This window comes from Diplotaxodon limnothrissa, linkage group LG2 (assembly GCF_057381915.1).
Source record: "Diplotaxodon limnothrissa isolate DT_005_m linkage group LG2, D_limnothrissa_male_GT1.1, whole genome shotgun sequence".
In the NCBI taxonomy this organism is placed as follows: Eukaryota; Metazoa; Chordata; class Actinopteri; order Cichliformes; family Cichlidae; genus Diplotaxodon; species Diplotaxodon limnothrissa.
Genome location: NC_140597.1, coordinates 11223579 through 11251207, shown reverse-complemented (window position 1 = coordinate 11251207; position 27629 = coordinate 11223579). Strand labels below are relative to the sequence as shown.

The 27629-nt window shown below is 43.8% G+C and overlaps 2 protein-coding genes across 2 annotated transcripts in view; one reads left to right on the top strand and one right to left on the bottom strand.

The window, feature by feature from the left end:
* The window catches only part of mgat4b (alpha-1,3-mannosyl-glycoprotein 4-beta-N-acetylglucosaminyltransferase B), a 138982-nt gene extending 137826 nt beyond the window's left edge, over window positions 1-1156 (bottom strand). Inside the window, exon 1 of the mRNA XM_085360731.1 lies at window positions 1131-1156. The gene's annotated coding sequence lies outside the window, so the exon portion shown is untranslated. The remainder of the gene's footprint in view (window positions 1-1130) is intronic.
* Window positions 20-27565, top strand: dgkq (diacylglycerol kinase theta). The gene is made up of 23 exons (XM_085360720.1): window positions 20-1186; window positions 5568-5647; window positions 9801-9900; window positions 9995-10080; window positions 11684-11809; window positions 12958-13111; window positions 14454-14531; window positions 14688-14779; window positions 15649-15863; window positions 16218-16308; window positions 16468-16522; window positions 17674-17735; window positions 19292-19442; window positions 19664-19702; window positions 21176-21291; window positions 21519-21670; window positions 22765-22913; window positions 23041-23219; window positions 24106-24206; window positions 24413-24559; window positions 24639-24750; window positions 24836-24988; window positions 27227-27565. Exons 1-23 carry the CDS (start codon window positions 961-963, stop codon window positions 27323-27325), a joined length of 2763 nt encoding a protein of 920 aa, XP_085216846.1. The 5' UTR covers window positions 20-960; the 3' UTR covers window positions 27326-27565.
* The last annotated feature ends 64 nt before the right edge of the window (window positions 27566-27629 follow it).

Sequence of the window (27629 nt, the reverse complement as noted above, 5' to 3'; positions counted from 1 at the left end):
TAAATCAGTGTTGGAGACTGACGCGGAAGAAGAATCAGCCTCGGAAAAGGAAGAAGAAACCCGAAATGAAAGCAGCCCCCCCGTCAGGGGGACTTCACACTTGTTGATTGTCGTCGGTCTCCAGTACTGAGGCGCTTTTTGGACTTCTTTTCCACCGATTTGTTGTGTCTTTCTGTGGGCTTGGACCGGCTGTTTTGGGGGTGCCTGGCTGGCTGAGTGATCGCTGAGACTGAAAAGATCACCCATCCATTTCACAGACTTCACGCTGCTGCGGACACACTCGGCATCCAGTTCTGCCCGATCGATATTTCATCATTTATTCATCCACCTTCCTTAGCAGGGAGCTTCGGGAAAGTGGCCGAGCAGGGCGCCCTGTCCTCCGCGCTGCGCCGCTGGGTGGCACCGCTGTCTCCGGGCGGAGGGTCTTTCTGATCGCGGGGATCGAGAGCAGCAGACGCCGTCGAAAAGGATCGAAAATCCAGTATTAATCTCTCACTGGAACAGCTGTCGTGTATTTTGGAAGAGTGGCTGGTCGATAAATGTGCAGGGAGTTTGTTTTTTAACGAGCCTGTGAGGCGGGATTCTCAGACAGCACACCGACCTCGGCGCCCTTTCCGCCGGGCAGCACCGCTGGCTCCAGCCGGTGCGATGACCGACCCTCCACGGGGCGACACCGACGTCACAATCGCCATAAACTAAGCCGTGAACTGGTGGCCTGTTGTGTGTTTTAGGACCTGGATAATTATCTTCCAGAGCGAGGGGGAAAGTCCAGGACACACACCGAGCACGGCGCCCTTTGCCGGGCTGCGCCGCTGTGTTTGGCCCGGTGGGATGTCTCTCCACTACGGGTGAACTACTTCCTAGACATCCAGCCCTTTTGGCACCAGGAGTTACCGCTGTTGAACCCCGTGTTGTCGCCCTGCTGTTGGGAAGTTTTTATAAGAGGGCGGGCAGGAGGACATGGCGGACTCCGGCCGGCCCAGACCGGCGGACCCTGATGCCGCAGAGAGCCGGACAGCGAGCCCGCTGGCCGGGAAGAAGAGGGCGCAGCAGTCCCCCGGACTCCGGTCCAAGTACCAGAGCTCTGCACCGGGTCACTGCTTTAAGAAAGTCACCCTGACCAAACCTACCTTCTGCCACAGCTGCAGCGACTTCATCTGGGGGATCATCGGCTTCTTGTGTGAAGGTAAGACAGCAAATATGCTTTATTTATCGGGGTCATTACTTATGCACGAGATCAAAGTTCAGCTCGTGAGCTTCGCAAGCGCACATGCGGTTCTCCCCGCGGGAACCGAACCAAGCCTGAGCTGAGGTGTGTTTAACAACGTGATGAACCCGACTTACACCGATACCTGCCCCGGACACGGAGCTGATCCGCTTGAGGAGGCCAGGCTGGATCCCAGACCGTATCCCAGTCCGACCTCAGGCTGCAGCTGGAAACTTTTACAGGATAATGTGTGGTTGCTCTAAAAGTCTGTCTGCATGCACCAAAACATGCAACATCTGCAGTTAACCAACACAGACAAGGGCCCATTTGTTCCCTTTTTCCTTTCCTGTTCATTTTCTTCCTCCTTTCCTTCTCCTTGCCTCCTCTTTTCCTTTCGACACATCTTAATCATGAATTGGGAGGAGAATCAGAGAGTACATCCAGCACACCAACACAATTCAGTCTGCCCAGTAACACACTGGTTTTGCATAGTGTGTATGTGTGTGCACTTAAGTGTGTGTGCATGTCTAAAGGAGGCAAAGTGTCTATGGCACAATTGGAGCTTCAGTCAAGTCGTGATTTACTTCCTGTGGTTGTCATGGCAACAGGAGACTGGCAGGGATGCTGGTTGTTGGAGGGGTGTGAGTGTGTGTGTATTTGTGCGTCTCTGTGTGAGTGAGAGCAGAGACCATCCTCTTCATCACAAGCAGCATCAGATGCATTAAAATGTGCAGCAGCGCTTCTGCTCGCTTACGTAACCTTTCTTCTTTAAGCCGTCACTTGGATTAACACAAACCAGTGATGTCATCAAATTGCCTAGTCCGCTGCGTTGTTAAAAGCCCATTTTCATGTTTCCCTTTACCTTTATGTAAAAGGTGAACCGAGTGGACTCTGACCTCCGTAGTCTTTAGTATAGAGGTCACAAGGTCAATCAGGTGAGCTACAGCGGCGCCCTGGAGATGACTTCTTAAACCTGCATTTGTTTTAATGGCCAGTGGGGAGGGGGTGGGGCTGCATGACAATCACAGTGATGGCGTGCAATCGAGTGAATAAGACATCAGTCACACAAGCTTGGAGAGCGGTGGAGTGGTTGATGGCTGAAGCCTCAGTCACACAGGGCTGCAGACCAATCAGTGACCCCCTGGCAACCACCTGTTGCTAGGGAAAAGCATGTATTCTCCGACCAGTTGGCCAAAGCCTGGCTGTGATTGCTTTGGTAGCGAGGATATTGCTGCAGTCACTGTTTGATGGACTTGTGCATAAACACTGCCCAGCTGCTCAGGAGCAGGAAACTGGAAACTGTGAACACAGGAAACACGGGCTGTTTACCTTCAGAATAAAAGCTCACCTTTTCAAACATGTTGGCTTCAGCGTTGAGGCACAATTTTAATTTCTGTTTACTGCCGCTCGGCATGTAGTTGGCGAGCGTTTGCAGACGGACGTGAAACCTGCTGGCAACCACACAAATCATCCAGCTTCACCCAGCACGGGCCAGCAACCTCCAGGAGTCGCCGCCAACCAGTCACTGAATGCACGTTTCCATAACAACCAGTGGTCTTATCACGTCCAGGGTCATTATAAATAATTAAAGTTGACATGAAATAACATTTTTGTTGAGTAAAGTTTAAACAAACGTAGAGGACCTCTTTGTATCTGTTTGGTAAAAAAAACTCTGTAGATGTTTAAGGAAATTGATGCTTGGCTCCTTTGACCTTTAACCTCAGTGGACTCTTTCCTGATGAGTTTGTTGTCTCAGTCACTGTTTTCAGCTTTTATTGAATAAAACATGAAGTTTATTTTGTAAAGTGGGGTCCCATCAGAGTCAGAGAGCAGGATGCGTGTGGTTTACTCGGTTTCTCAGTCACATCTACCCCTTGCTTGCCACAGCCAGTTTCAAAACATCAAGATGGCTGTAGAACAGGACTTCACCAACCGAAGGGTGATGTCACAATGGCCACATCCATCTTATATACCATATATGTCCGTTTACGGCTGTGACTGCAGCAGTAAGTGAGCTAAAAGCAGAAAAAATAAAGTGAGCACAGAGCACAAAGGGCAGCCTGGATTACTGTACATACACTGAGCTCATTATGAGAAACTGTGTGTAACAGGAACGGCCACTGCTGGGACAGGAGTACAGATCAGAATAGATCCCGTTTTGGTTACGTATCTCGGTGAAAACACGGGGCCGCGACGGCGGCTGTTCCTTTGTGACCAGAGCTGCTGCGAGTGCTTATCACGCACTGCTGTAATTTACATGTTTCCAGCGGCAGCACCGCCAGGAGCCACGAGCACCGACTTCTTATAAAAGACGGTTGCAGCCACCATGTCACACACAGGTTTGCACGCAGCATTCAGGAGCCTAAACTTTGACCTTTTGGCTGCTACCATGTTAGTTTGTTGGAACAGATAGAAAAGCTATAAAAGAGCAGGACACTGATCAAACGTTCAGGCTGCAGAAGGTTTTTTTTTTTGTCTGTCCAACATTTAAAATAACTGACTGATTTAAAATCAGTCAGTGAAGCTGCAGGAAGCAGAGAGCGACTGTCTGATAAGAGTCAAGTATGAACGTTTGGATTGACATTATCATCAAAAATTCATTCAAACTGCTCCTCATCAAACACATTAAAGTTTTAGCTGTGATATCGTGGACTCTGAGCAGTCATTGCTGAGTCACCGGCTGTGAGAAAGTGCCTTCATCGGGGCTGTTAATGACCCGCCGGAGCTCCTGGACAGGAAAAACCTGACTGATCTCCTCTGGCCTCGGTCTGCCACTCTGTGCTGGTTGTCTGGATGGTGTGCACAGACGTGCTCGCCTGCAGCAGGTTTTATTGTTCAAACTGGCCAGAGTGAACATTTGAGGTTTACCACAGTGTGACAGCACAGGCAACAACACGCACACTCACTAAATGTCACTTCAGCACACACAGCGAGAGCGGACGAGGTGCAAACGTGACCAGCAGTCATCCAGCTGACAGCTTCCTTTCTTCTTCCAAACACATTTTTATTGTTCGCTCTCACGGTGTCACGGCTCCACGCCGCATCTCTTCCACCGGGCGCTCGAGTGAAAGCGTTCTTATCTGAGCGCTGCAGGGCTGCGGGGTGGATGGGCGGGTGGAGTATTGGAAGTAAAAGCAGCAAGAACAGATCAAAGGTTTCTGCTTTTGTTTAACTCTATTTAACTCGGCTGAATTTGGAGGCAAATACAAGTCAGTACCTGAACTCTGACCCCCTCAGAATCAGCTGATGTTTTTTTATGTGCAATATCTTATTTACTAAAGCAGCTCAAAGGTTTACCCTCATAGTGTGAGTATTTTCAGAGTCGCGGGCCTGTGAGGGACACAGAGGGTCCAGATTTGATGATTTTTAATTGTTTTCAGCATTTTTGAGCTCTCATAACATCAGGAGATATCCACGAGGTTATTTGAGGCCTGAAAAACAAATTTAAGTTGGGTAAAAAAAACCCAAATCAACTTTTTACTGATGGGAATCACCAGACACCCCACGGTGGGACATTATCACTGTACGACTGCAATACTGTCAGTTATTTTTTTGCTTTAAAAATTGTGAAGCACAAACAGACCGAGTTTATAGAAGGAAGGAGGTCGCCGTCCTGTTTTTACTCGCGTGATGAGCTATTAGCTGCTCTGAATTCAGACTTGTCTTCGTCGAGCTCAGCGTGTCCAGCTTTGGATGGTTTTTCAGTTGTGGCAGTTTGACGTAAGGCTATCTCAGGACACTGGTGCATGAGACGAGCCCTCTTGTTTGTAGTTTTATCATTTGGTGTCCATCTATCCACACGATATGACAAAATATCACGATACTGTGCTGATTTTTCTTTTACTTTTTACCCACTCCAAGCGTCACAATCTGAAGACAAAATCAGTCTTTTTGTTCGGTGCCGCTTTGTCTGCCTGTGAGCATCAGTATCGTATCATAGTTTCAATAAAAGGCTTTAAAAGTTTAACGTCAGGCAGAGGAACAGAAACAAGCGTCGGTGCCCTGCATGTCCGAGCTGCTTTCTGAGAAACCCCCGAGGTGTGCTGGAGGTAACGTCAGCTGTAATGAATTAAGAAAATCGTGCTCCAGGTGAAAGTGATGGTTTGCAAAATTGCACTGAAACTTTTTGAATCTGTACCTGTTTAATTCATGCCGTGCTTTTTTATTTTTTTTTATGTTTGTGCGACGGCTGTATTTGTGTTAATGCCTGCTGCACACACGGTCAGTTTACCACTGAGATGCAGAGATTATCATATAAATATCATAAGAAAAAGCATCTCTTTAACAACAACTCAGAAAGCCGAGAGAAACCCCGACAGTGTTAATGGTCTCTGACTGTGCTCCTCTGTCTCCTCCTCAGTGTGTAACTTCATGTGTCACGAAAAATGCCTGAAGACGCTGCGGAAGGTTTGTTCCTCCATGACTCCGTCTCTGGTCCAGGTGAGTATCCAACATACGCTCATGCTCCAAACTCCAAATGAGCCAAAATGCGTCACTACAGACACGGGACAATGTTGGCCCGATGCGTCTGGAGTGGGAGCAACGAGAGTAAAAACAGGAGGAAGGTGCTGTGTGAGAAAACAGAGAATTTACATTTATTTCACAGCCATTTACTAGTCCGTACAGACATTTGCACATCTATAAAACCTTCCTGCATTGAGAATACAAAGCAAACGTCGCTACAGGATGTTTTCTGTAACATACACGTGGTAGTTGGTTCGGATTGGAACCGCACCGAGACCATCTCCTCCAAAATGTCTCAGTGTCGTTGTTTTGGTTTGCACCCGTTTTAAACAGACTAAACACTGCAGGTGAGGAAACACCTTTACTTTAATCTCTGGACCCCAGTCCGGGAGCCAATGGGACGAAGGCAGGGATCCCCAGACGTGATGAGATGGGGTTTATTTTTACACCTTGCAGGGCTGAACTTCTTTAGGCATTACCCATCAGAGAACGAGAATGCAAACACGATCAGATCAGAGATCAGCCGGCCTTTAACCGACCAGCTCCCCGGTCCAAATGCAATTATGCTGATGTGCTCAGCTGAGAGTCTGGTGCATTTACTTGTAGAAAGTAGGCGCCATGTGCGCTGCCTCCTGCACACTACACCCATGCATCCACCCGCATCTAAACCACACAGAATATTTCCAGTAACATGAAAGCATCTGAAGAGGACTATTTCCTGCTCGCTGCTGCATGTGAGCGAGGAAAACTGGAGAATATTCCAGTCTGATTCTCACAAATGTGTCATGAAAAGTTCAGCTGCGAAAGTGGCTTTATTGTAACCTCTAAGTGAGAACTGACTTTTTATGTAATTGTGCAAACAGGAGACTAAATCACACTGTAAGCCACAATAAGACTAATAAGCTGATGTTACACGGTTACACGGTATACCGTGTATACACAGTAGGTTAGGATCTTTGGCTTTGTGTTCACAGCTTAAAGAAAAGTTCAAATATTTATTTAAACTAACAAGTAAACAGTAATTTAATATTTCACAATAAGGATTTCCAGCAGTCCATGTTTGTCAGTCCGCACGCTCAAGTGGTTCAGAGTCGCTTAAGTTCAGGTGTGTGTGTGTGCGTTTGTGTATAGCATTTATTGTTAGCAGTACTACCCAGGTAGTGTGTTATATTGAGCTCTCATAAGCCAATCTGTCCAGAAGCAACGCAGCTTGCATCACAGGTGGATTAATTTGTCTTACTCGCACAATTTCATTTGATTTAATTCACATTTTCTCGATTGTGAACAGCGGCCACATGAATCCACCACTTACTGAATTGCGAGAATGCAACTCATTGCTACAAAACGTGGCTGCAATGTAATTTATACAAAGACCGCTTGTACAGTACATTAAACTTACTTCCTAGCTTACTTAGTACTTAGAAGTACTTCCTTCCTACTCTAAGCTCACAAGTAAATAAAAAAAAAAAATAATACAACACTTAAAAGAAAACGAATAGAATTTACATACTTAGCTAACAGGACTTAGCTAGCTGTTAGCACTTAGCTAACAGCTAGCTTGTTATGCTAATTATCCTTAAAAATAAAAACAGAGGTATATCTGGATCAAAACAAAAAGTGTTCTCATTTACCAACAAGCAGAAGAGTAAAAGCCAACTTTGTATCTTCAACCATAACTTTTTAATCAGGACTAAAGAAAAAAAAAACTCCAGATGAGTTGCTCCAAGAAGCATAACTAGCATCAACGTTGTTCTCCTGCGCAACTCAAATTCACAAGCACCACACAGTGTCATAGTGCCACCTGCTTGCATTCCTTGAGTTAATTTTATCAGGCAATTTTTGTGAGTTAGGGTTGAAACAAAATGCTTATTTTCAAATCCGGACCTGAACCTCTCACAGACCACCTGTCCACTCTTTAATAAGTATGTCTGTCATTGTCTCAGGATCTAAGTGACATTCAGAGCCCTCAAAGAGTCTGTTTACTGTAAATAACAGTTTAGAAACCAAATCAGAGCAGGGATTTAGCTTCTGCTGTGGACTTTATCACTCTGTATTGTAAGAAATGAAAAGCTGCAGAGACTTCATTGCACTGAAACAAGTGGATAATTGTGCTTCCAGTGAAGGTGACATTCTAGAAATGGCCCATGGTGAGTGAACAAACTCTACCCAGCAGAACAAACCAGACATAATCAGCCAACAAAGTTATAAAATGAAAGCAGCAGACCTGCTTTGTTCTGTCAGCTTCACAGTTTGCTCTCCAGCCCTTCTTTTTATTGTCTCCTTCACTTTTGCCGCCTCGCTGAAACGCTACACACGCGCCGACACGATGTTTATCGATCAGCACAGCACTGATCACTGAGCTTGACTAACTGCTGCACCGATCAATAGCCCTGCAATAAACACGAGCAGGCGGCAGCAGTGGTGTTTTCTCCTCACCTGCTTTTAATGTGAAATATCCTCAGGCTCCTTATTATTGCTCAGGCAGCTCTTGGGTCAGGTTTAACTAAAGAGCGTTCAGTATTTCTACCCTCCGACCTGACAAGCAGCAGCTCCATTATAAGCACAAAAACGGCGCGGCACAAAAATAATCAAACAAAACACAAATGGAAAACAACAGCTCAGAGTGTGGTCTGTGTGGTGCTTCACGTAACATACTTTCACTAGACACACTGAAGTGTGATCCAGGAAGTCCAGTTTGGAGGTTTGGACACCAAAACACTCAGCTTACAGAAATATGATGGACAGTTACCAGATTATTATTACAGAAACCAAAACCTGAAGGCAGCAGGGCCCCTCAGAGGTTTCCTACATGACAAGTATCATCATGATCTTCTTATCACCTCTGATAGTCGACTGGTATCTGTGCTCAGTGCAGTGTTTGATGTTGCTGGTCACAACATTGTAATGAAGAAATTAGAATACGCAATTAGCATTAAAGGAAACGCACTGTACTAGTTTGAATTGTATTTATGGGATACTTCCTGGTATTTTGCATGCAAATTTTGTTGGAGATTTCCTCAATCACCTAAGGGTCTGTGCTGAAGCCAAACTTTTTACTTTATACATGCTTCCCTAATGTAATATTATTAGAAAACTATATATTTCTATGTAGATGATAACCAGTTATATTCATCTATGACATCATCTGACACAAGTCAAATTGTATTTCTCTCGATAATGAAATGTCGAACAGTAGAGATGTGCCATAGCAGAGTAACAGAAATGTGGTTTTACGTACATTTGGTACAAGTTTAAGATCATCTGAATCAGCATAACAAAATAATATGGTATCATCTGCGTATAACTTTACATAACACAGTGTCATCAATATAAAAACTGGAAAAACAACTGAACCCATAACTGAGCCTTGTGGGACACCGTTAAGCATTAGTTATCATTAATGTCGCCGACATCTCTTCCCAGCTCCACGGCTTTTCATTCGCACATTCGTGGAGTAGAATTAAAACTTAATGTAAATACACTGTGAGCTGCCATACGGCTGCGTTCACGTTGTTCTGGGGTGTTTGGCTCTCTTGGATGTGATGCAGCTGCAGGCCTTCACTCTGCCCCTCATGTTTGAATGTTATCTTCTTACATAACCTGTCATGCCGCTTCAGTGGTGGCTCATTATAAATAAAGGATTTGGAAAAATGCAAAACTATAACAGATCCCTCTGTCCTGACGGTCTCTTTATTCATTATAAACATTTCCACTCGGTCATTACAGTAAAGTACACAAGCGACACTGAGCGAGGAGCATTAAAGTGAAGGAAAAACAGAGCAATAAAATGCATTTAATCATTTCTTTTTAAGAAATGAAGAGAGGTCATTGGATCAAACATGGCAATTACAACAACAACAACAAATAACAGCCATGATATTTACAGCAACATTTGTAAGTCAACATAAAAACTGCAGCCAACAGCTGTATTTTGATGGGGACTATTTTAATCAGAGGAGCAATGCAGATTTACAGACTGTTTGGAGCAGCAGGAGCAATGTGCTGTTTTGTTTTTGGGATTTTGTTTTTTTAATTAAGCTCTGTATTCATGGACAGCCAATAGGCTGGAGGCTCAGTGTTGCGTTTACTTTGTCTGTTTGTTAACATACATTGCTGCTGCCCCCTGCAGGTGCCGGTGGCTCACTGCTTCGGTCCTGCCGGTCAGAAGAAACGTTTCTGCTGCGTCTGCAGGAAACAAACAGAGGGAAGCACGGCGCTGCGCTGCGAAGGTCAGACCAGCACCATCACCAAGTAGACCAGTGGATTAAATCTCATGAGTGATTTTTTTATTAGCGTGTGTGTGTTTGCGTGTGTGTGTTTCAGTGTGTGAGCTGCATGTCCACGCTGACTGTGCCATCTTCACCTGTGCCGACTGTCGCAGCTGCCAACTGGACGGGATTCTGGAGCAGGTATCGCTTTAAAAAATATCAGTATAAATATAAAGTGTTTCCAACAGTAAGCTGGACTAAAACTACGTAGGCCAATGCTACAGTTTTCAGTCTGACCTCATGGGGGCGCTACTGCCTCATGTTTCTTGTGCCTAAACTCGCAAACAGTGACACAGAAATGTCACTGAAGATGAGGACTTTCTCTATGACGTTCACAATCAGATCATAAAAGGGCCGAACCAGAGAAGTTCAGTCAGTTTGGTTAACAAACGGGCTCTTCTTAACTGGCACAGAGATGCTGTGTTAAGGCCGTGTGTTATGTTGTAATGCACAAAAACACCACCAGAGGGCAGGCTCTATAGGTGGAAGATGCAGCTGAGCTCAGCGAGCTGTGAAACATGACTGCTGGAAGTAGTTTAGAGTAGACTCCAGCTACGTGATCTATCAGTGAGCCGTTTGGCACATCGATCGCTTTAATAATTATTTTAGGTAGTTTAATAGTTTATTCTGATCCCTCACATCCATAGCTATGACGACTTTATTGTAGATTTTTATTGTATTTCTTTTTAAAATACTGACTTTGTTAGAAGTAACACAAGGCCTCTGAATTTATTCTCTTATATAATACCTGCTGCTCTCTGGTGCCAGCTGAACCCTCAGCGTCCACTCATCTCGCGGTTTTGGTTGGTGCTTGTGCAAACCTGAAACTGTGTCTAACTCAGTTAAAAACACAAACAGGAAATAAAGCAGTCGTGGTGGTCGTCTCAAAGTGTTCTGCATCAGTGTTCTCCATCTCTGTGCTCCTGCAGTGAGCGATCACTGAGACGTGCTGAAATGACCTTGTCTCTCACGCTTCATCCCTTGCTTTGCACGCGAGGTTACCAAAAAAAACGGGCGCATGGCAGGGATGCTCTGTCCTCTGGCATCTGTGACATCATTTTTTGTGACAACAATGAAAACGATCAGTCACTCCTTGAACTGAAGAGCAGGAGCTTGAGAAAGTTCATGCATCAGTATTTTCCACTAAAGGAGAGGGAAGTGTCACCAAATGCAGACTTTGTGATTAAAACTGCTGTGAATATTGAAGTGTAATACCATGTGCACAAGATGAGATAGTAGATATTTCCACCTTAAAAAACGAAAACAAAAATAATTGATAACTGAATTCCTACCTGACAAATTTTCTATAGTTTGAAATGTAGGTAGCGCCCACTGTGCAGCTAGTCTATAATAGAAACTGGGCTCTGTGAAGTAGTGATATTGATCAGGTCCAGTCAGTCTGACTTTAATCAAAGACGTTGTAAGACACTTCAATGAGGATGTCTGCTGTCAGTTCAGTGTGTGTAGCTCGATCAAAACCCATCGATCGCTCACAGTCTGGATAAAAAGTGAAAAGCATGAAGCTGATCTCCTGCAGAGCTGATGATGGCAGACAGGCTGACAACAACCCCGGGAAGCTGTCGTCGGGTTTCAGCCCATCTATTCACACAGTGCACTTTTCTTTTTCGGTGCTTTCCTCCTCACAAATATGACATTTCATTTTTACATCCTCCTCAATTAGCTGCGGCTGATGGGGACTATTTTTAGCGCTGGACTGAAACTCATTCTTTTCTTTCTGCTCCAGGATACATACCACCACCACTGGAGGGAGGGAAACCTGGCGTCAGCGGCAAGGTGTGAGGTTTGCCGGCGTTCGTGCGGGTCGTCTGACGTCCTGGCAGGGATGAGGTGCGAGTGGTGCGGCATCACGGTGAGAATCAGCGAAAAATGTGTCAGTGTTGATTTCCTCTAGGGTGGGGTTTAGGTTGGGTTTCAAGCAGCTCAAGTGCTAAAACATGCAGTGCCTCTAACGTCCAGCAGAGGCTCCAGTCCAGTCATGACACCTGTACAGTTGATGAATTAAATTCCATTAAGGTTTAAAGCTTCACCCCAGCTAACTGGAGTCCCTCCATTCCCAGACTATTCTCTTCCTAAATTTAAATTGAACCTCTTTGAGATCATTTAGCTGTCTCTGGTCCTGGTGATACAGAAACTGTTAACAAGTAAAGGTGATTCCTGAGTCTCCACAGATCCACCTTACCCCATAGACCAGGGGTGTTGAACTCCAGGCCTCGAGGGCCGGTGTCCTGCAGGTTTTAGATCTCACCCCGGGTCAACACACCTGAATCAAATGATTAGTTCATTACCCTCTGGAGAACGTCAAGACATGTTGAGGAGGTGATTTGACATTTAAATCAGCTGTGTTGTAGGAAGGACACATCTAAAACCAGCAGGACATCGGCCCTCAAGGCCTGGAGTTCGACACCTGTGCCTTAGACTGTATATATAAGTTTCTGGACTCAATATGAAATTTCAGCTGTAGTTTTTTGTGACCTCTTTGGGAACCAAGAGCACCCATATTTGGATCAGAGGGTGGCATGCGTTATCAGCTAAACTACCAGCTAATGCTAACTAGCTTGGTTATCAACCTAATTTACTTACTTAGAAATGCTCCAAAAGGCTCCAACAGCACAAACACAGTCCAGAGGTGCAGTTCAAGTGAAGCCCTGCTAGCAGCTAGCTGAACTGTCAGTCAAAGAGGCCACGCCCCTAATAATGTAAATTTTAACACTGTACAGGTGTTATGAAGGGGGGATTAGCTACAGATACTAAAGCAGTGTGTGTATCAGGCTGTAAACGTGTCTATTTCTGCTGTAAAGTTTTAACATGGAGTCTGTGGGGACTGACTCGCTGCTGGAGCCCCTTGTGGGCGTTAGAGGAACTGCAGGTTTTGGATTTGTCTTCCACCCTCAGACGATGAGGCTGATAAAACTCTGAGATCACGGGTGTTACATGATGTTTCACTTCCCTGAGCTTGGTGTGTGTAAAGTGACATGTTGCTTTCCCTCCCGCCTGCAGAGCCATGCAGCATGTTACCTCGGCATGCCGGCAGAGTGCACTCTGGGACGTCTGCGCTGCATGCTGCTGCATCCGGCCTGTATCCGCCTCGACTCCAGAAACTTCAGCAAGATGCACTGTTACCGCATCGCTGAGAGCTGCAGCCACGAGCTGGGTATGCACACAGTGAACCCCGCCTTACAGAAAATGTTCACACTTCAAAAAAAATAAAGATTTACATCATCGGGAGTTAATGGGAGGCAGGTCTGCACAGCAGGAGTGAAACAAACACACATATGCTCCTCCAGACCACATCCTTTGACGCTACTGACACAAACTGTGTGAACCGCAAACGCTCGGCTCGTTTCCTGACAGCTTCACTGCTGATCTGAGCTGTGAAACTGAAAAAAGATGTTTTTAAAGAAGTCAGGATGTGAATAGTGCAGACAAACATCCAAACGCCGAGAGCTGAAACACGAGCCCCTGCAGGTTTCAAAGGGCCAAATCGCAAAATTCACAAAAACACTTCAGGGTGTTTCTGTTTTCCAGAGAATTCTTCCAAAATAAAACTCTTAACAGCAAAACAAATCAAAGTCAGAGCTCAGGAGGCTGCGCGTGAAGAAAGGCAGCAAAGTCAGAAACAGCCAGAGTTCATTTTCATCCTCCAGACGATCTCCAAAGTCTCACAAGATCTGAACTCACTTTTCTACTCTGTTTGTAGAAAGAGTTGAGACACTGGAAATTAAATACAGAATTTGATGATTTTAAAATCTGTATTTTATTCACAATAGAACACAGAAAACATATCAAATGTGTAAACAGAAAAATAAGATATGAGCTAAAACTCACAGGTTGGTGAATCTCTGCCCATCGTTACTTCTGAGAAACTCTGCCTCTCTAAGATGCTCTTCTTATACCCGCTGTTTCTTTTTAGTATTACTTACGTTTCCAGCCTTTTCTTGCTGCGTACCAACATTTTGAGACTTGTTTCTGCCATCAAATTCAAATTGAGCTTATAATTTTTGGGAAATCTCTCAGTTTAAACATTTGTTCAATTGTGAATAAAATATGGGTCTATGAGATTAACACATCATTGCTTTGTGGTGGTTGGTGTTGTGCTTCTATGCTGAAACACCAACTGTTGTGGTGCTGTCAGAGTCCTTTTGTATTTTTTAATTGATTGCTGATGCTTTGAGTTGATGCACCTGTATGAAAGGTGCTGACAAATAAAGTCAAACAACAACTAACAGTAATAAACATGGAGCTGAGACAGACACAGCGGCCTCCTCACAGTGATTGTAAAGACGTTTGTCTTTTTCTTTCTTGGCTGGTGATATTCTATTACTTGACAAATCCACAAACTAAGATTTCAGACGTCAGGCTCTAAATGAGAATAAGGTGAGCTGCTGATCTGGGTCTGTTTCAGGTTGTTCCAGCTTGTTGAAATCTGATCAGGAAGTTCTGTGTCCAGTAAACTGTCTCACCTGACCGGCTCTTTTCCTCCATGTTTCCATTAGATAACTCCGATGATGCTGATCTCTCTGCTGCAGCAGCGCCAGCGTCCAAAGACGGTCAGCCGGCTGCCTCAGAGTCAGGTCGGTTCACCGTATGTCTGTATACAAGCTCCCTTTGTGTTTCAGAGGTTTTATTAATGACCGACTGGTGGATGATACAGCTGTGGAATAACATTTCTGCTTGCAGATGTTGCAGTCACATCTGGTTGTGTCTGGTTTGTTTACTGTGACCCACAGGTAAACAGTTTCTCAAGGTGTTTGATGGCGACGATGCAGTCAAGCGCGGTTTCTTCCGACTGGTCTCAATCACAAAGAATGAGGAAGTGGTGGTAAGGGCTCTGCTTCCTCCCAAAAACCTGACACACACACAGACACACACACACCAAGACAGGTACTACTACCTCTTCTACCACCGAAATCTCACACAACTTTCATGGAACACAACTTTCAAAATAAAAGCAGTGAGCTATAATTCTGTAAAAGCTATTTTTAGTAATATGACACAGAATGGTGTCAGAGGAATATCCCGAAAACCGTGACTAATCTTGCTTCTCAGTAAGACTGTGTCTAACTTTGACCTTGGTTGGATTTGAATATTAATTAAGGAAAGATTATGAAATGAAAAACCAGGATTTACATAATTAAATAGTTACAGATATGAAAGGCTTAAAACCCCCAAACGTATGAGTAAAGTCAAAATTATGGCGTAAATGGTTTAAAAACTTTTCATATACAAATTAACAATAAGTTACAATAAAAACAAATCAAAATTTGACTCAAACTTAAAAGAAAAAAACAAATCAATAAATTAGAAGATGACAAATGATAAAACTAAAAAAAAATAGTCAAATTTCTTTGATTAAAAAAAGTAAGAATTCTTTAAAAAAGTTTAAATTTTGTCCCAAAAACAGGAGAACAGTCAAAGTTCAGATTTTAAATCTTAAGTAAAATAAATTAAATAAATAAAATTCATAACTGTCAAATGAAAAGTCAACATTAGGTACAGCAATAATTGAGAATATGAAAAAAGATTATGAGCTAAAGAGTAAGGCTTTTAAGTAGTGACAAATTGAAACCAAAATAAAGACTGTAAACTAGAAAGTGAGTTAAATGCCTGAAAAAATATACTTCTTTTTAGGCATTTAAAAAAACAAACAAAAAACCCCCATAGCTCTATGATACCTGTGTTGTCCTGCAGGAGGCGGCACTGAGGGCCTTCTACCTCCCCGACGACCCTCAGGACTTCGAGCTGCACGAAATCGGCGGCCCGCAGCGTCTGCACAGCGACGACATCCTGAACCGCAACGGCAGCCCGGACAACAGGAACTCGCTGAAGGACGGAGGCGACTCGTGGCTGCTGAGGGCAAAACCCCGAGTCACTGAGGTCATCAAGGTGTACACTGACTGGCCCAAGTGAGTTTAGTCAGGACTCTGTCCACCACAAGAAAGCAACCTTTTGTCATGTACTGTGTATAAGAGATGAACGTAGCCACTGTGATGTCACCCACTGGTTGAATCACGAGGTAGCCCCGCCCACTTTGATTGAATCAAAATTTCTGACATGATCATCGTCCTGTATATAGTCCTTCAAACGAATGACTAATGAGACCATAAACGTGTACAGCCACAGTTGTTTGCAGCCAGAGGAGTCGCCCTCTGCAGGTCATTGGATTTAATGCATATTTAAGCCCATCAAACCTGGAAGCTACGTCCACCGTTACACATAGAGTCCCTGGTTTTTGTCAACTAACTGTTTTTGTGTTTCAGGTCAGGCGTTGCTTTCATTTCGGTTTCCGTCTCAGACAGCAGCACGACGTCCTCGGTCCTCGCCGAGGTTCTCAGTAAGCTGGACAGACAGGTAAAATTACAAGTGTTAGACGCGTCCAGGCTAATATTAATGCCTGAATGAACATGAGCAGGACATTTGAGCAGTTTATACTTCAATCGGCAATTTGAGCTGTTTATGTAAGTTCAGCCCTGAAACCACTGATGGTGTCGATGATATGTGCGGTTTCAGGAGGAAGATCTATCAAAATTCTCTCTGCTGGAGGTCTGCATGAGCAGCAAGCAAGGTGAGAACTACCCGCATGAGGAAAAACAAAATCACATTTTGGTGACTGTGAAGAAAAATAACCCAACCTGCAGCTGACCTGGAAAACGAGTATGAGCACTGCGGTAGAGCACATATTAATGCTGACACGATGATGATGCGGTGTTATTCATATGTCCCTATTACATCGTTTATCACTCAATCACGGGCCTCTTTTCTACAGCTCGACCAAGCAGGACCAACTACAGGAACCATATTGTTCTTGTACAGATTTAAATCTTATTTTATTATCACTATTAATAAAAACCATTCATAGATTTAAGTTTAAAAAAAAAAGCTTTGTCTAGAAAAACAATCACTGATTTCAAGCTTTTCATAGAGTTCAGCATTCTGATGTATGAGCCACACCTATACGTCTACAATCTTTTATTTAATACTTATTTCTGGCGAAACTTTACACCGGAGTACCAGTATGAAGGTCAGAAATTGCAAGGGTAAAATTTTAATTGCAGATAGTTTAGATTACAAATTTATTTATGGTGAGAAAAAAAATTTAAGTCACCGATTAATTTAATATAATATAATATAATATAATATGAATCAGGTCTTACAATCTTACTTAAATCTTACTTTGTACAGCCATTAATAAACAATTATTGAAATAGTTTTTTAAATAGGCTACGCCCATATTTGTTGCATTTCTGACCACGCCCCCTATTTTGAGATTGCCTTTAAGCCACACCCAATACAGCTTTTGATTTTCTTTTGTTTTATGTTAAACTTACTTTTTGAGACGCTCAGCCAATATCAAATTTCAGCCATGTTCTCAGAGAACATGCACGATCACAATGAAATACATTAGGTCTCTAGAACACGTCAGAGTGGGGTTTTTTTGTAGATCCATTTTTGAAGTGGTTCGTGGTCAGCGTGGAGCTGCTTCTGGCCCATGAATATTTTCAGCTCAGTTTAGTGTTTTGAATACTTCACCCACACCTGAGCTGCACACAGTACAAGCCGCTGTCATTCTCTTCATTTTAAACATTACGCACCTTCTTCAGCGCTTCTAAAACCATAAACCTGGACCTTAGAGCAGAGCGTGGAGTCTTGCCATGCTCTGCAGAAGCTCTATGTGATACCGGAGAAGGTCATGACCTTTCTGTCTCTGTCATCCAGTGCAGAGACAGACGCTGACTCCTCAGGAAAAGCTTCGGGACAAACTGCGGGAGATCAGGAAGGTAAGAGGACAAACAAGATTTCATGAACTTTCATAAATGCCAACGCTGAGAATAAGTGATGCATTTAATTGTTGCCTTTTGCACATCCAAAGATTAGTGACTAGCCACGTGTCTGAGGTCAGATTATATGAATATATTCGATTATATTCACCAAGTTAGGGTAAGGTTTTGGTAGCGCCTGCGTGTCATTCTGTCTGTAAACACGATAGCACAAAATTTTTTGAATGAATTCTGATAAAACTCTGTAAGAGTGCAGAGTGGGCTGGTGTTGGCGGTCCATTAGAGCTTGGCTTACATCCACTGAGGTCTTTAACTTCATGATTAATTGGTGGAAAACTGACTTAGAAAACATGGTTCAACATATAGAAGGTCTCGTCCAACATAATTTGACCTCTGACCTCTCCTACAAGGTCAGTAGATTGATGTGAAGGTCACAGTGGTAACAGGAATATTTACAGCTTTCTAAAGCTACGTTTCCATTGTTGATTGTGTTTATGGTGGAGTGAGTACTGTCAACAAAAAGAGGATGAGCTGCATAGTTAAAAGTATTCTGCAGTATAATGTTGTATAAAAAGTTCTGTTTATTGTCCTGTTATTTACAAATCAGTATTTATTATCCGTTACCAGCTCCTACATAATGTTTGCTACGCTCACCACAAACCTCTTGAAGTATGTTTCATAAGAACAAAGAAAAGAAGTGTTTATGAGCGTTTACAGCTCAAACACAGCATGAGGAAGAAGTGCACCGCAGCCTGCTGATGCTTGATGTGTCGACAGATTTAGCCACACTGACCTCGGGGTTGTTGGTACACAGCATCGTTTCACTTCTCTTTTTTATTTTGATTATACGCTTTTAACACCCAGCTTTAGTCTGGAGTTTAATTTTAGTTACTGTAGTAACTCTGACAGAGACACGTGTCACTAAAATAAACATCACTTTTTTTCTTCTTCTTTTTTTTGCATTATTATTATTATTATTATTATTATTATTACTTTAGTTGCAGGTATATAAGTCTGCTAAGCTGGATATCCGAGCTGCAAATATAAACATTTTTACAGTATAAAAATAATGGTTTCTGCAGAGGGTGACACTCTTTGGTTTCTCTGTGGCAAAGCCGCCAGCATCAGTTAGCTGATTCTGCTTCTTTCGGCGTCTCCTGCTGTGCGTGGTTAGGATCTGCAGTCCTCGCAGGGATTTCAGTCTCCTCTCGCTGTCAGACGTTTCCATGTGTTAGACAAACGTGTTAACCACTCCACTGTGGAGCCACTCGTTATTCAGTTTGCAAAATTCATCTGCAGGTGTTTACATAATCTTTTATTTTGTCTGCATGTTTTCTGTTTTTGTGACCATCGAGAGGGAGAGGGAGGGGAAACGTAGAGATGACGGGCAGGTAAAGGTCGGGGACTCGTGGTCTGCATCCTAACCGCTTGCCTCGAATTCAGTGAGCTTTGTGGTCATTCCTGCGTAGTGCCTCAGTTAGATCGTAACCATAATACAGAATAAAAAGATGGTGGACGCACCCTGACGTGGTGATGTGGCGTCGCGCTATGTGCAGGTGTCTCTGCGGCAGATGAATCAGACTCGGTTCTACATCGTGGAGAACAAGAACCGGGCGGTGCGGGTGGAGCTGCTGATTGGAGGGCTGCCCCCCCTGCTCACCACAGAAAAGTACACGCAGCTGATCGAGGAACACCTCGCCATCAAGAGTGAGTCGCTTTAAAAAACGCATGCTTTCCTTCTGTGGCGCCCTCTGGTGGGTGGATGTGAACCAAACGTGATTAAAGCGTGTGACGAAGTTAAAAAGTGAAGCTCTGTTGTGTTTTTATTCAAACCGAAGTTTTATGTTCAGGCTCATTTCCCCTTAACTGTTAATTTCAGGTTTAATTCTGCCGCTCTGACTCACCTGTCCTCCTCTTCCTCTCTGCAGGTCACCTGGTCACCATCAGCAATTTCTATCTCAATCAAGGTGAGTCGTCCGTCATGAAAGCAGCCTGCTGGGCAGGTTTGAGGACACATGTAGTCTTTCCTGGCCTCCTCCTGCTCAGATCACCTTCTGTAGTTTTCACACTGGTTCTGTCCCACGAGGACTTCTTGTGTCCTTATGGGTAAATAAATTTGAACACATCTTACTGAATTTATGTCAGAAGAAATCTGTGAACTGCAAGCTAACCATGGTGAGAGTGGGAAGCAGGACTCGAGCGTCGCCTGATGGACAGAGACGGATAAATACATGTTTCTAAAGAGGACGGGACTCTCTCTGAAATGCGCTGCTGTCCAGATCAGTTAAATGGTCTTCCTGACTCACTGACGCTCACTTATGAGGTGTGATCAGAAAGTTCTGGGGAGTTTTCCATAAAAATCTAAAATCTCTTTTTCAAGGTCATCTTCAGGTGCAGCTGAACTCCTGTGGTTTGTTGAAATGGTGACTCTTCAGCTGTATTTTTCTCTGTGCTCAAAGGTGCAGTGAGGTAAACCTGCTGAGCAGGTAGGGTGCGTTGAACACTGCGTTGAGTGGTGGCATCATTGGCGTCGTTTCCTTCGGTTTTCTCCGTCAGAAGTCTGTGTTCGCTGTGCAACCCTGGGGGACAAATATTTAAAGAAATGATGATAACGCTGACGGTCACACTGCTGGCCCGATGAACCTCAAAACCATGACTTTGTATTATTTAAGAGCAAATTCTTTCTGATCACACCTGGTTTCCTGTCTCAGTGATGAATGTTCATATTTAACACAGTCAGAGTTTCTAATGATGAGCTCAGTGCGTACAGATCCCACAGCTCAGCCTTAGTATGCTCTAAACACTTGGTTTCAGTTGGCTTTTTGTACCATTGGCTCTATATGATGTCACAAAGAGTTATATTCCTAATATGGTCATCTCAGACCTACATGCTCCACCCCCTTCTGTTTAAACCTATAAGGTATGGCTGTCTTAGAAGAAAGTTAGCAGCAGCTGATTTGAGATAAACTGAGGGTCTGAGACATCAAACTCAGATTTTTCCTCTGTGTGTGTGTGTGTGTGTGTGTGTGTGTGTGTGTGTGTGTGTGTGTTGTAACAACCCTTTTGGGTTATAGCACCACTAGGGGGGGTTGCCCTACTGTTGTAGTAGTTGTGGGGGTCTCCTAGTGGGTGTGTGTTGTTAGCGGCAGCCATTCCATGCTGCTCATGTTCCATTGTCCGAGGAAACACCTTACTGTTGTAACGGCCTGGCGCCGACGACTACCGAACCCCGCACATGTATGTATGGACAGAGTAGAGCCGTGGAGACCTGGCTTGTATGGTCTTATGTTGCTGATAATGAATAAAGGTCTGTTGTTTAATTTAACTGACTGGCTTCGAGTTATCCGGCTAACCTCCACACCACATGCCCGCTGGACCTGCTAGCCGCTCCTTCCTTGCCAGACTGCTGTTACAGTGTGTGTGTGCGTGTGTGTGTCCAGGTGCGGTGGTGTTGCAGATCTCGTGTTTCGCTGAAGCGGAGAGGATCTACATGCTGACTAAAGATACTTCGATCAACAACAAGACGCTCACCTCGCTGGTCATTCCGGCGATCACGGTAACTGTTGTTCAAATACGCCTCATTAAACTCAGGCTCTGCGAACACACTCTTAGCACGAGGAGTTTTGGTGTCTTCTTACCGAACCGAGCAGATGTAATGAGGCTGCGGTGCTTAAAGAGCTCCAGGAAAATCTCTGGAAACAAGCACACTGAATAAAACCATTCAGCTTCCAGATGTCTCTTACCTCTGCCCAACATCTCACCAGCATCGGGTTTTCCTTTCAGCAGAACACGCTGGGAGCAGACGTGTGTCCTCTGCTGGTGTTTGTCAACCCGAAGAGTGGCGGTCTGAAGGGGAGAGAGCTCCTCTATGGTTTCCGGAAGCTCCTGAACCCTCACCAGGTCTTCGACATCATGAACGGAAGCCCGCTGGCCGGGTGAGGACAACAGCACACCTCCTCGGTGAAAGCAGAGGATTTTCCGACGCCGTCACTACTTATTTTATAGAAAAAATCATCACTGTAGACACAGCAGTGGGTTTGCAGTTAGCAGATCTCTTCTGATTTCTGGTGAACTTTTCGCCTCACTGGAACCATAACCAGCAATAAATTTACTTAGAGAAGAATTATTGTTATGTACCCCTTCATAACACCTGTACAGGGGGACGTTCTATAACTCACCTTACAGTTTAATTATTAGGGGCGTGGCTTCTGTGACTGGAATAAATGTGCTGTTGGAGCCTTCTGGAGCTTTTTTAATGCAGTTATCTGACCAACCTGCTGTGAGGTTAACTATTTCTAGGATTTTATTTGGATGTTTTTTTTGTTTATCTGTGTCGTGTCTAATTCAGCTAGCTATCATTAGCTGATAACTTAGCTCCACTTCTGGGAGCCAAATATTGAGATAATATTAAGGGTTCAAAATGGTGGAAACCAGTGGGTTTCACATGTAGTGTGTGACACTTACTGGCAAACCTGGCAACATTTCCATCAGTATGCTGCAGACCGGATTTATCACCATCAAAGTTAAAAGGTGATACAAAATGACGTTTGCCTGTTTATTTATGATGTTATTGTTATAGTTTGTTAGTAATTGTTTAGGTTTTAACCTAATTTTTAAAATTTGAAACAGAAGAAAACTGAAGTGGTTGTGCTTTCTAGAAAGAGTTGCAAACAACCTCAACGCCATGCAGAACAACTGAAAATAAATATAAGACTGCAGGGGGATGCGACAGAGTACAAAGAGATGAGAAATTACCACAAAAAAGACACAAAACAGCTAACGAGAGCCACAAAAACCATTGCCAAGTAACATAAAAGCATCTCACGGAGCCACAAAAAGCTGAAAAAAAAGCATTGCAGATTCAACCCAGCAGCAAACAGTGAGGCTGCTTCCAGTCTGGGCAGGTAGTCTGTGGAGGGGTACCAATCTCCTAAAGACATTTGTGAAGTTTCAGTCGGTGTCAGAAATGTTCACCTCGTTTTAAATTGTGGTCATCGCAGTAAAACTGTCTCTACTGTTCGCTCTGCAGCCTGCACACGTTCAGGGAGGTTCCCCGGTTTCGGGTGCTGGTCTGCGGGGGCGATGGGACGGTGGGCTGGGTGCTTGGAGTGCTGGAGGCTGTAAGGCACAAACTGACCTGTCGCGAACCGCCCATCGGCATTGTACCACTAGGAACAGGTGAGACCAAACGCTGCTCCTTTTATTTGTTTTCTAATGCAGAGACGAGTTCCTGTTGAGTCGATTTGGGCACTTGGCAGTTTTTAACTTGCTGGTAAACAGTTGAGTTTGATTTGTGTCCTGTCAGGTAACGACTTGGCTCGTATCCTGCGGTGGGGTCCAGGTTACAGTGGTGAGGACCCTTACCACATCCTAGTGTCGGTTTATGAGGCTGATGAGATTCTGATGGACCGCTGGACCATCCTGCTGGACGCCCAGGATGTCTCAGAGGATGGCAAAGAGAACGACTTCTTGGAGCCACCCAAGGTCCGATCCAAAAGCATTATCATTATTAGATTAAGAGATAAAACATAATTTCCAAAAACCTGAAACATGTTCGTGGTCTAGACTTTACAACCAGGCAAAAGTCCATGAACTAACAATGGTCATGGTTAGTTCAGATGCATCTGTAACAGCTGGAACAAGAAGTTCCACTGACTGCTTCCCGAAAGCCAATCAGCTGAAAACATCCTGCAGTCTGGTCATTCTCCTGATGCCAGAAGTGAAGTACAAGCTTGTTGTTGCCATTTGATTCAGTTTCAGCTGCTCACAACTTTCCTTTCATACAGAACAGAAAGGATCTGGACTTCCTGGGAGTTTTGTTCATGTTAATTTGTTCCAGCTATCAGCTGAACTTTGGAGGGAGGTGGTTTTTCTCCTGGTGTGTAGAGGGGCTATGATGTCATCCAAAAACACTCCACTGATGTTTTTGCACAGCTGATGCCAGAGCGAGTTAGGAAAAACCCATAAACCCAAACAAACTGTTTGTTAATTTTAAGGATATCTATGAACTCCACAAGCTACGGTAGTTTCCGCTGCCAAGGTGGAGCCCAATGGTGGTCGATGATTGTTTGACAACAAGATTATGCACAAATTTCACAGAACCCGAAGGGAGGTGGACAGGACACCTCCCTTCAAAGTAAAAATGTAACAAGCCGTTAAATTTTGGGATCACTTTAGAGAAAAAGTGAAATAAATCATATTAGCCTCGGTGGAGATCTCGGTTCTCTGGGTATCCCTGTAGTTCTTTTTGTTTTCACAAGTTAGGGTTGGTTTAACTTCGCTCAGGTTGTGGATGTTTCCGTTTTTTATACAGATGCTGTGGTGGAAAAAATGGATAAAAGTATCATGGAAGTATCTGTCTTTCCCTCAGATTGTCCAGATGAACAACTACTTTGGTCTCGGTATCGACGCGGAGCTCAGCCTCGACTTCCACCTGGCTCGAGAGGACGAACCCGACAAATTCACCAGCAGGTGAAAATTTATGAGAGAGCCAGAATTTTGTGGTCGATTGTAATTTCCCATTAAAGTTGACGCTTTATGAATAAGAGTTACGATTGTTTTCTAGTTGACATCTAGTGGTCATCAGTGGTATTGCACTTTACAGAAAGTACTGGTGCGTGTTTCTGACAGTGAAGACCACGTTTCCAATCAGCCCTTTTGCTTCCTGTCTTCCACAGGTTTCATAACAAAGGTGTGTATGTGAAGGTAGGCCTGCAGAAGATCAGTCACACCAGGAGTCTCCACAAAGAGCTGCAGCTTCACGTGGATGGGCAGGAAGTCCCATTACCCAACATAGAGGGGCTAATCTTCCTCAATATACCAAGGTAACACACACACACAGACACACACACAGACACACACACAGACACAGTCTTGACCTCACGTTCATCTTCTTGTGTGTAGTTGGGGTTCAGGTGCTGATCTCTGGGGGTCAGAGGTCGACAGTCGCTATGAGAAACCCAGCATCGATGACGGCCTGTTGGAGGTGGTTGGGGTCACAGGGGTCGTCCACATGGTGAGACAATTTAGAGTGAAGAAGTACAGACTGGTTTTATCCAGAGGGTTTACCACACTGTGTGTGTGTGTGTGTGTGTGCGCAGGGCCAGGTGCAGAGTGGTTTCCGTTCTGGGATTCGCATTGCTCAAGGGAACTACATCAGGCTGACATTGAGGAAACCGATACCAGTCCAGGTGGATGGAGAACCGTGGATCCAGCCGCCGGGACACATCATCATCTCTGCTGCTGGACCAAAGGTACACTCCGTTTGTCCCTGCACGGCTTCCGTAGTGTTGGTTTTTTTACTTTAGTGAGTGTTTTTTTCCATTTTTATAGAAAATAACATTTGAACATAAGACAACAGAAGAAGGACCGACCAAACAAAAAAACAGAAGGGGGATTAGGCCATCTAGGTAGAAGTTTGACATACACAAGGTTACAAGTTGAAAATTATGTACAACTCAGATACATATTATTACCAGAGGTAATACAAAGGAATACCACAAGGCTCTAGAGTAATTTCTCAGTAAGAAAACATTTACATTTCTTCCAGTATTTTTCACATTTTTCTGAGGACAGTCTCAAGGAGGTTAGTCGCTCCATAACGTGAATTTCGTGTGTTATTTCTGTCCAGTCCGAAACAGTTGGAGGTTCCCCATTCAACCACTTGCGTATTATAGCTTTTTTTGCTGGCTGCCTGTAATATCTGTAGCAGGTATCTGTCCTGTTTCTTCAGTCCAATTGTTATGTTGCCTAAGTAAATGACACTGAAGCTCCCCTCCACCTGTAACCCAGTTATCTGCTTGGTTCTTTCAACCACTTCTGTCCAGTAGGGGGAGATTTTAGGACATTCCCAAAAAATATGGAAGTGGCCTACTGAAGTATATCCACATTACCTCCAACATTTACTATGTTCAGCATTTTTACTTCGGAGTTCTTTAATCTTAGGGGTGATTTTAAAAAAAAAAAGAGAAGCTCTGAGTATTTTTCAAAGCCATGAATCGGAGCTTGAAGTAGTGGCTATGGTTTCACATATATTAGACCAATCTTCTTCAGATAGGTTTATTCTGCCTCTTTCTCCCATCTGAGTTTAATGTAAGTGGTAGAGTTTCCTTTCTATCTGTAGTATTGAGTAGGTCATAGAGATTTGTTTTTTTGTCAGTTTCCCTTTACATGCATCTATAAAAATTTGAACTAAAGGCTTTCTCTCCTTGGACACAATAGCTGTATTAAAGTGATGTCTTAATTGGAGATATCTAAAGAAGTCACCCCTCTCCAGGTTGTTACTGTCTGACATTGTTGAAAGGTATTTAAATCTTTTTCAGATGATATTTTCCAATATGCAGTAATGCCAAAGTTGCACCAATATTTAAACCTACTATCAATTTTGCAGGGGTGAATTCTGTGTCATATGCTGGCCAGTGTAGTATTCTTGCATCACTTTCAAACATTTTGTCTCTAAGTAACCTGAGCCAGATCCTCAGTGGTACTTTTATGCAGTTTGATACTTTGCAATAATGGTTTATCCCCGAGAATAGCCGGGAGAGGAACATTCCGTAGTGTTTGAATGTTTTTGCTTTGATGTCTCTTTACTGAAAGAAAAAGTTTTCTCGTTGTACTACGTATTTTAGTTTATTCAGGATGTTTGAGGCATGCACTCTTTGGTCTTTCGTAGTTAATTCAAAATAAAAAGCAGCTGGTTCTTTGACTTTTGTTTCTAAATTCACAAACTGAAATTGAAAACCGTGACTTCTGGAGTCATCCTGTTCCTCAGTGTTTACAATCACAACAGGGAAATCGTAGCCAGAGACTGTGGCACAACCAAAATTATTGTGACCGCGTGCAAAGAACTCACGATCTCGTCGCCTTTGAAATGGTTGCTTCAAAGACGGGGATCAGGTCTGCAGCTAGTCGCAGTCAGTTTCAATCTTGAAATCATCAAGATGGCAATGAAACAGCAATTAGACAGAGTTATCTCTTATCTGCTATCAGTCTGTGATTGGATGGGGTGAAGTTGGCAATTACATGCAATCTTTTTGTGAAAATACAGCGATTATTGTGATAATCGGCAAAAACTGCAAATTAAACTGCAGAAATTAACTTAAACTATTAAGTCCAGACAGATCCTCATGGATGCTAATGATTAATTCATGTGGTCTCCTACAGTTTGCATAGAAGTTACTACTCTCCCGATGGTACTTAAACTATTAAAAGTGTGATGCGAATGGGAAATGGGGAATGTCTTCAACGTAAAAGTAGAACCTTTTGTAACATGTTAAGTTCTATGGTAAAGAGCAACTTTACTTTGGAGATGATCTTTACAGTTGTATTTCCTGTAGTTTATCTTTACATGTAGCTTGTTATATATTATGTATACACCTGTAGATGATCTGTGTTTTAGTTTGGAGCCGCTCCTTGAATATGTTTGTGTGAGGAAAAAAACTTTGTTTGGGGGTTTTTAGGGTTACACTTCTGTTGTCTTCTGCTGTTTGTAGGTTCGGATGCTGAGGAAGTCCAAGCAGAAGCAGAAGAAGTCATCAGCTAGCATGAGGGACGGACACTCGGATAGTCCTTCTTCCAGAGATGGACACTGACCCGATCACCCGATAATGGCCATCCTGCCTGTTATCTGCCTCCTGCTACTGCACATGGGTAACCGTTTTGGTGCCAGCAGCCAGCTGTGAATTCACTCATGTAGTTTTGCAGCGACACTAACGGGCCGCAGACGGACCACAGACTCGTGGACGTTTACCGTCTTGCAAAGTGGGAGAAAGTCATGGATCACTTGGGATTGCATTTCATGCCTACTGTCCAGGCGCCGACCATTTTCAGAAATCACAGTAACCGTGGTTAATAATTCCACTCCTAACTTTTTTACTTAACAGTAAATAACTCACA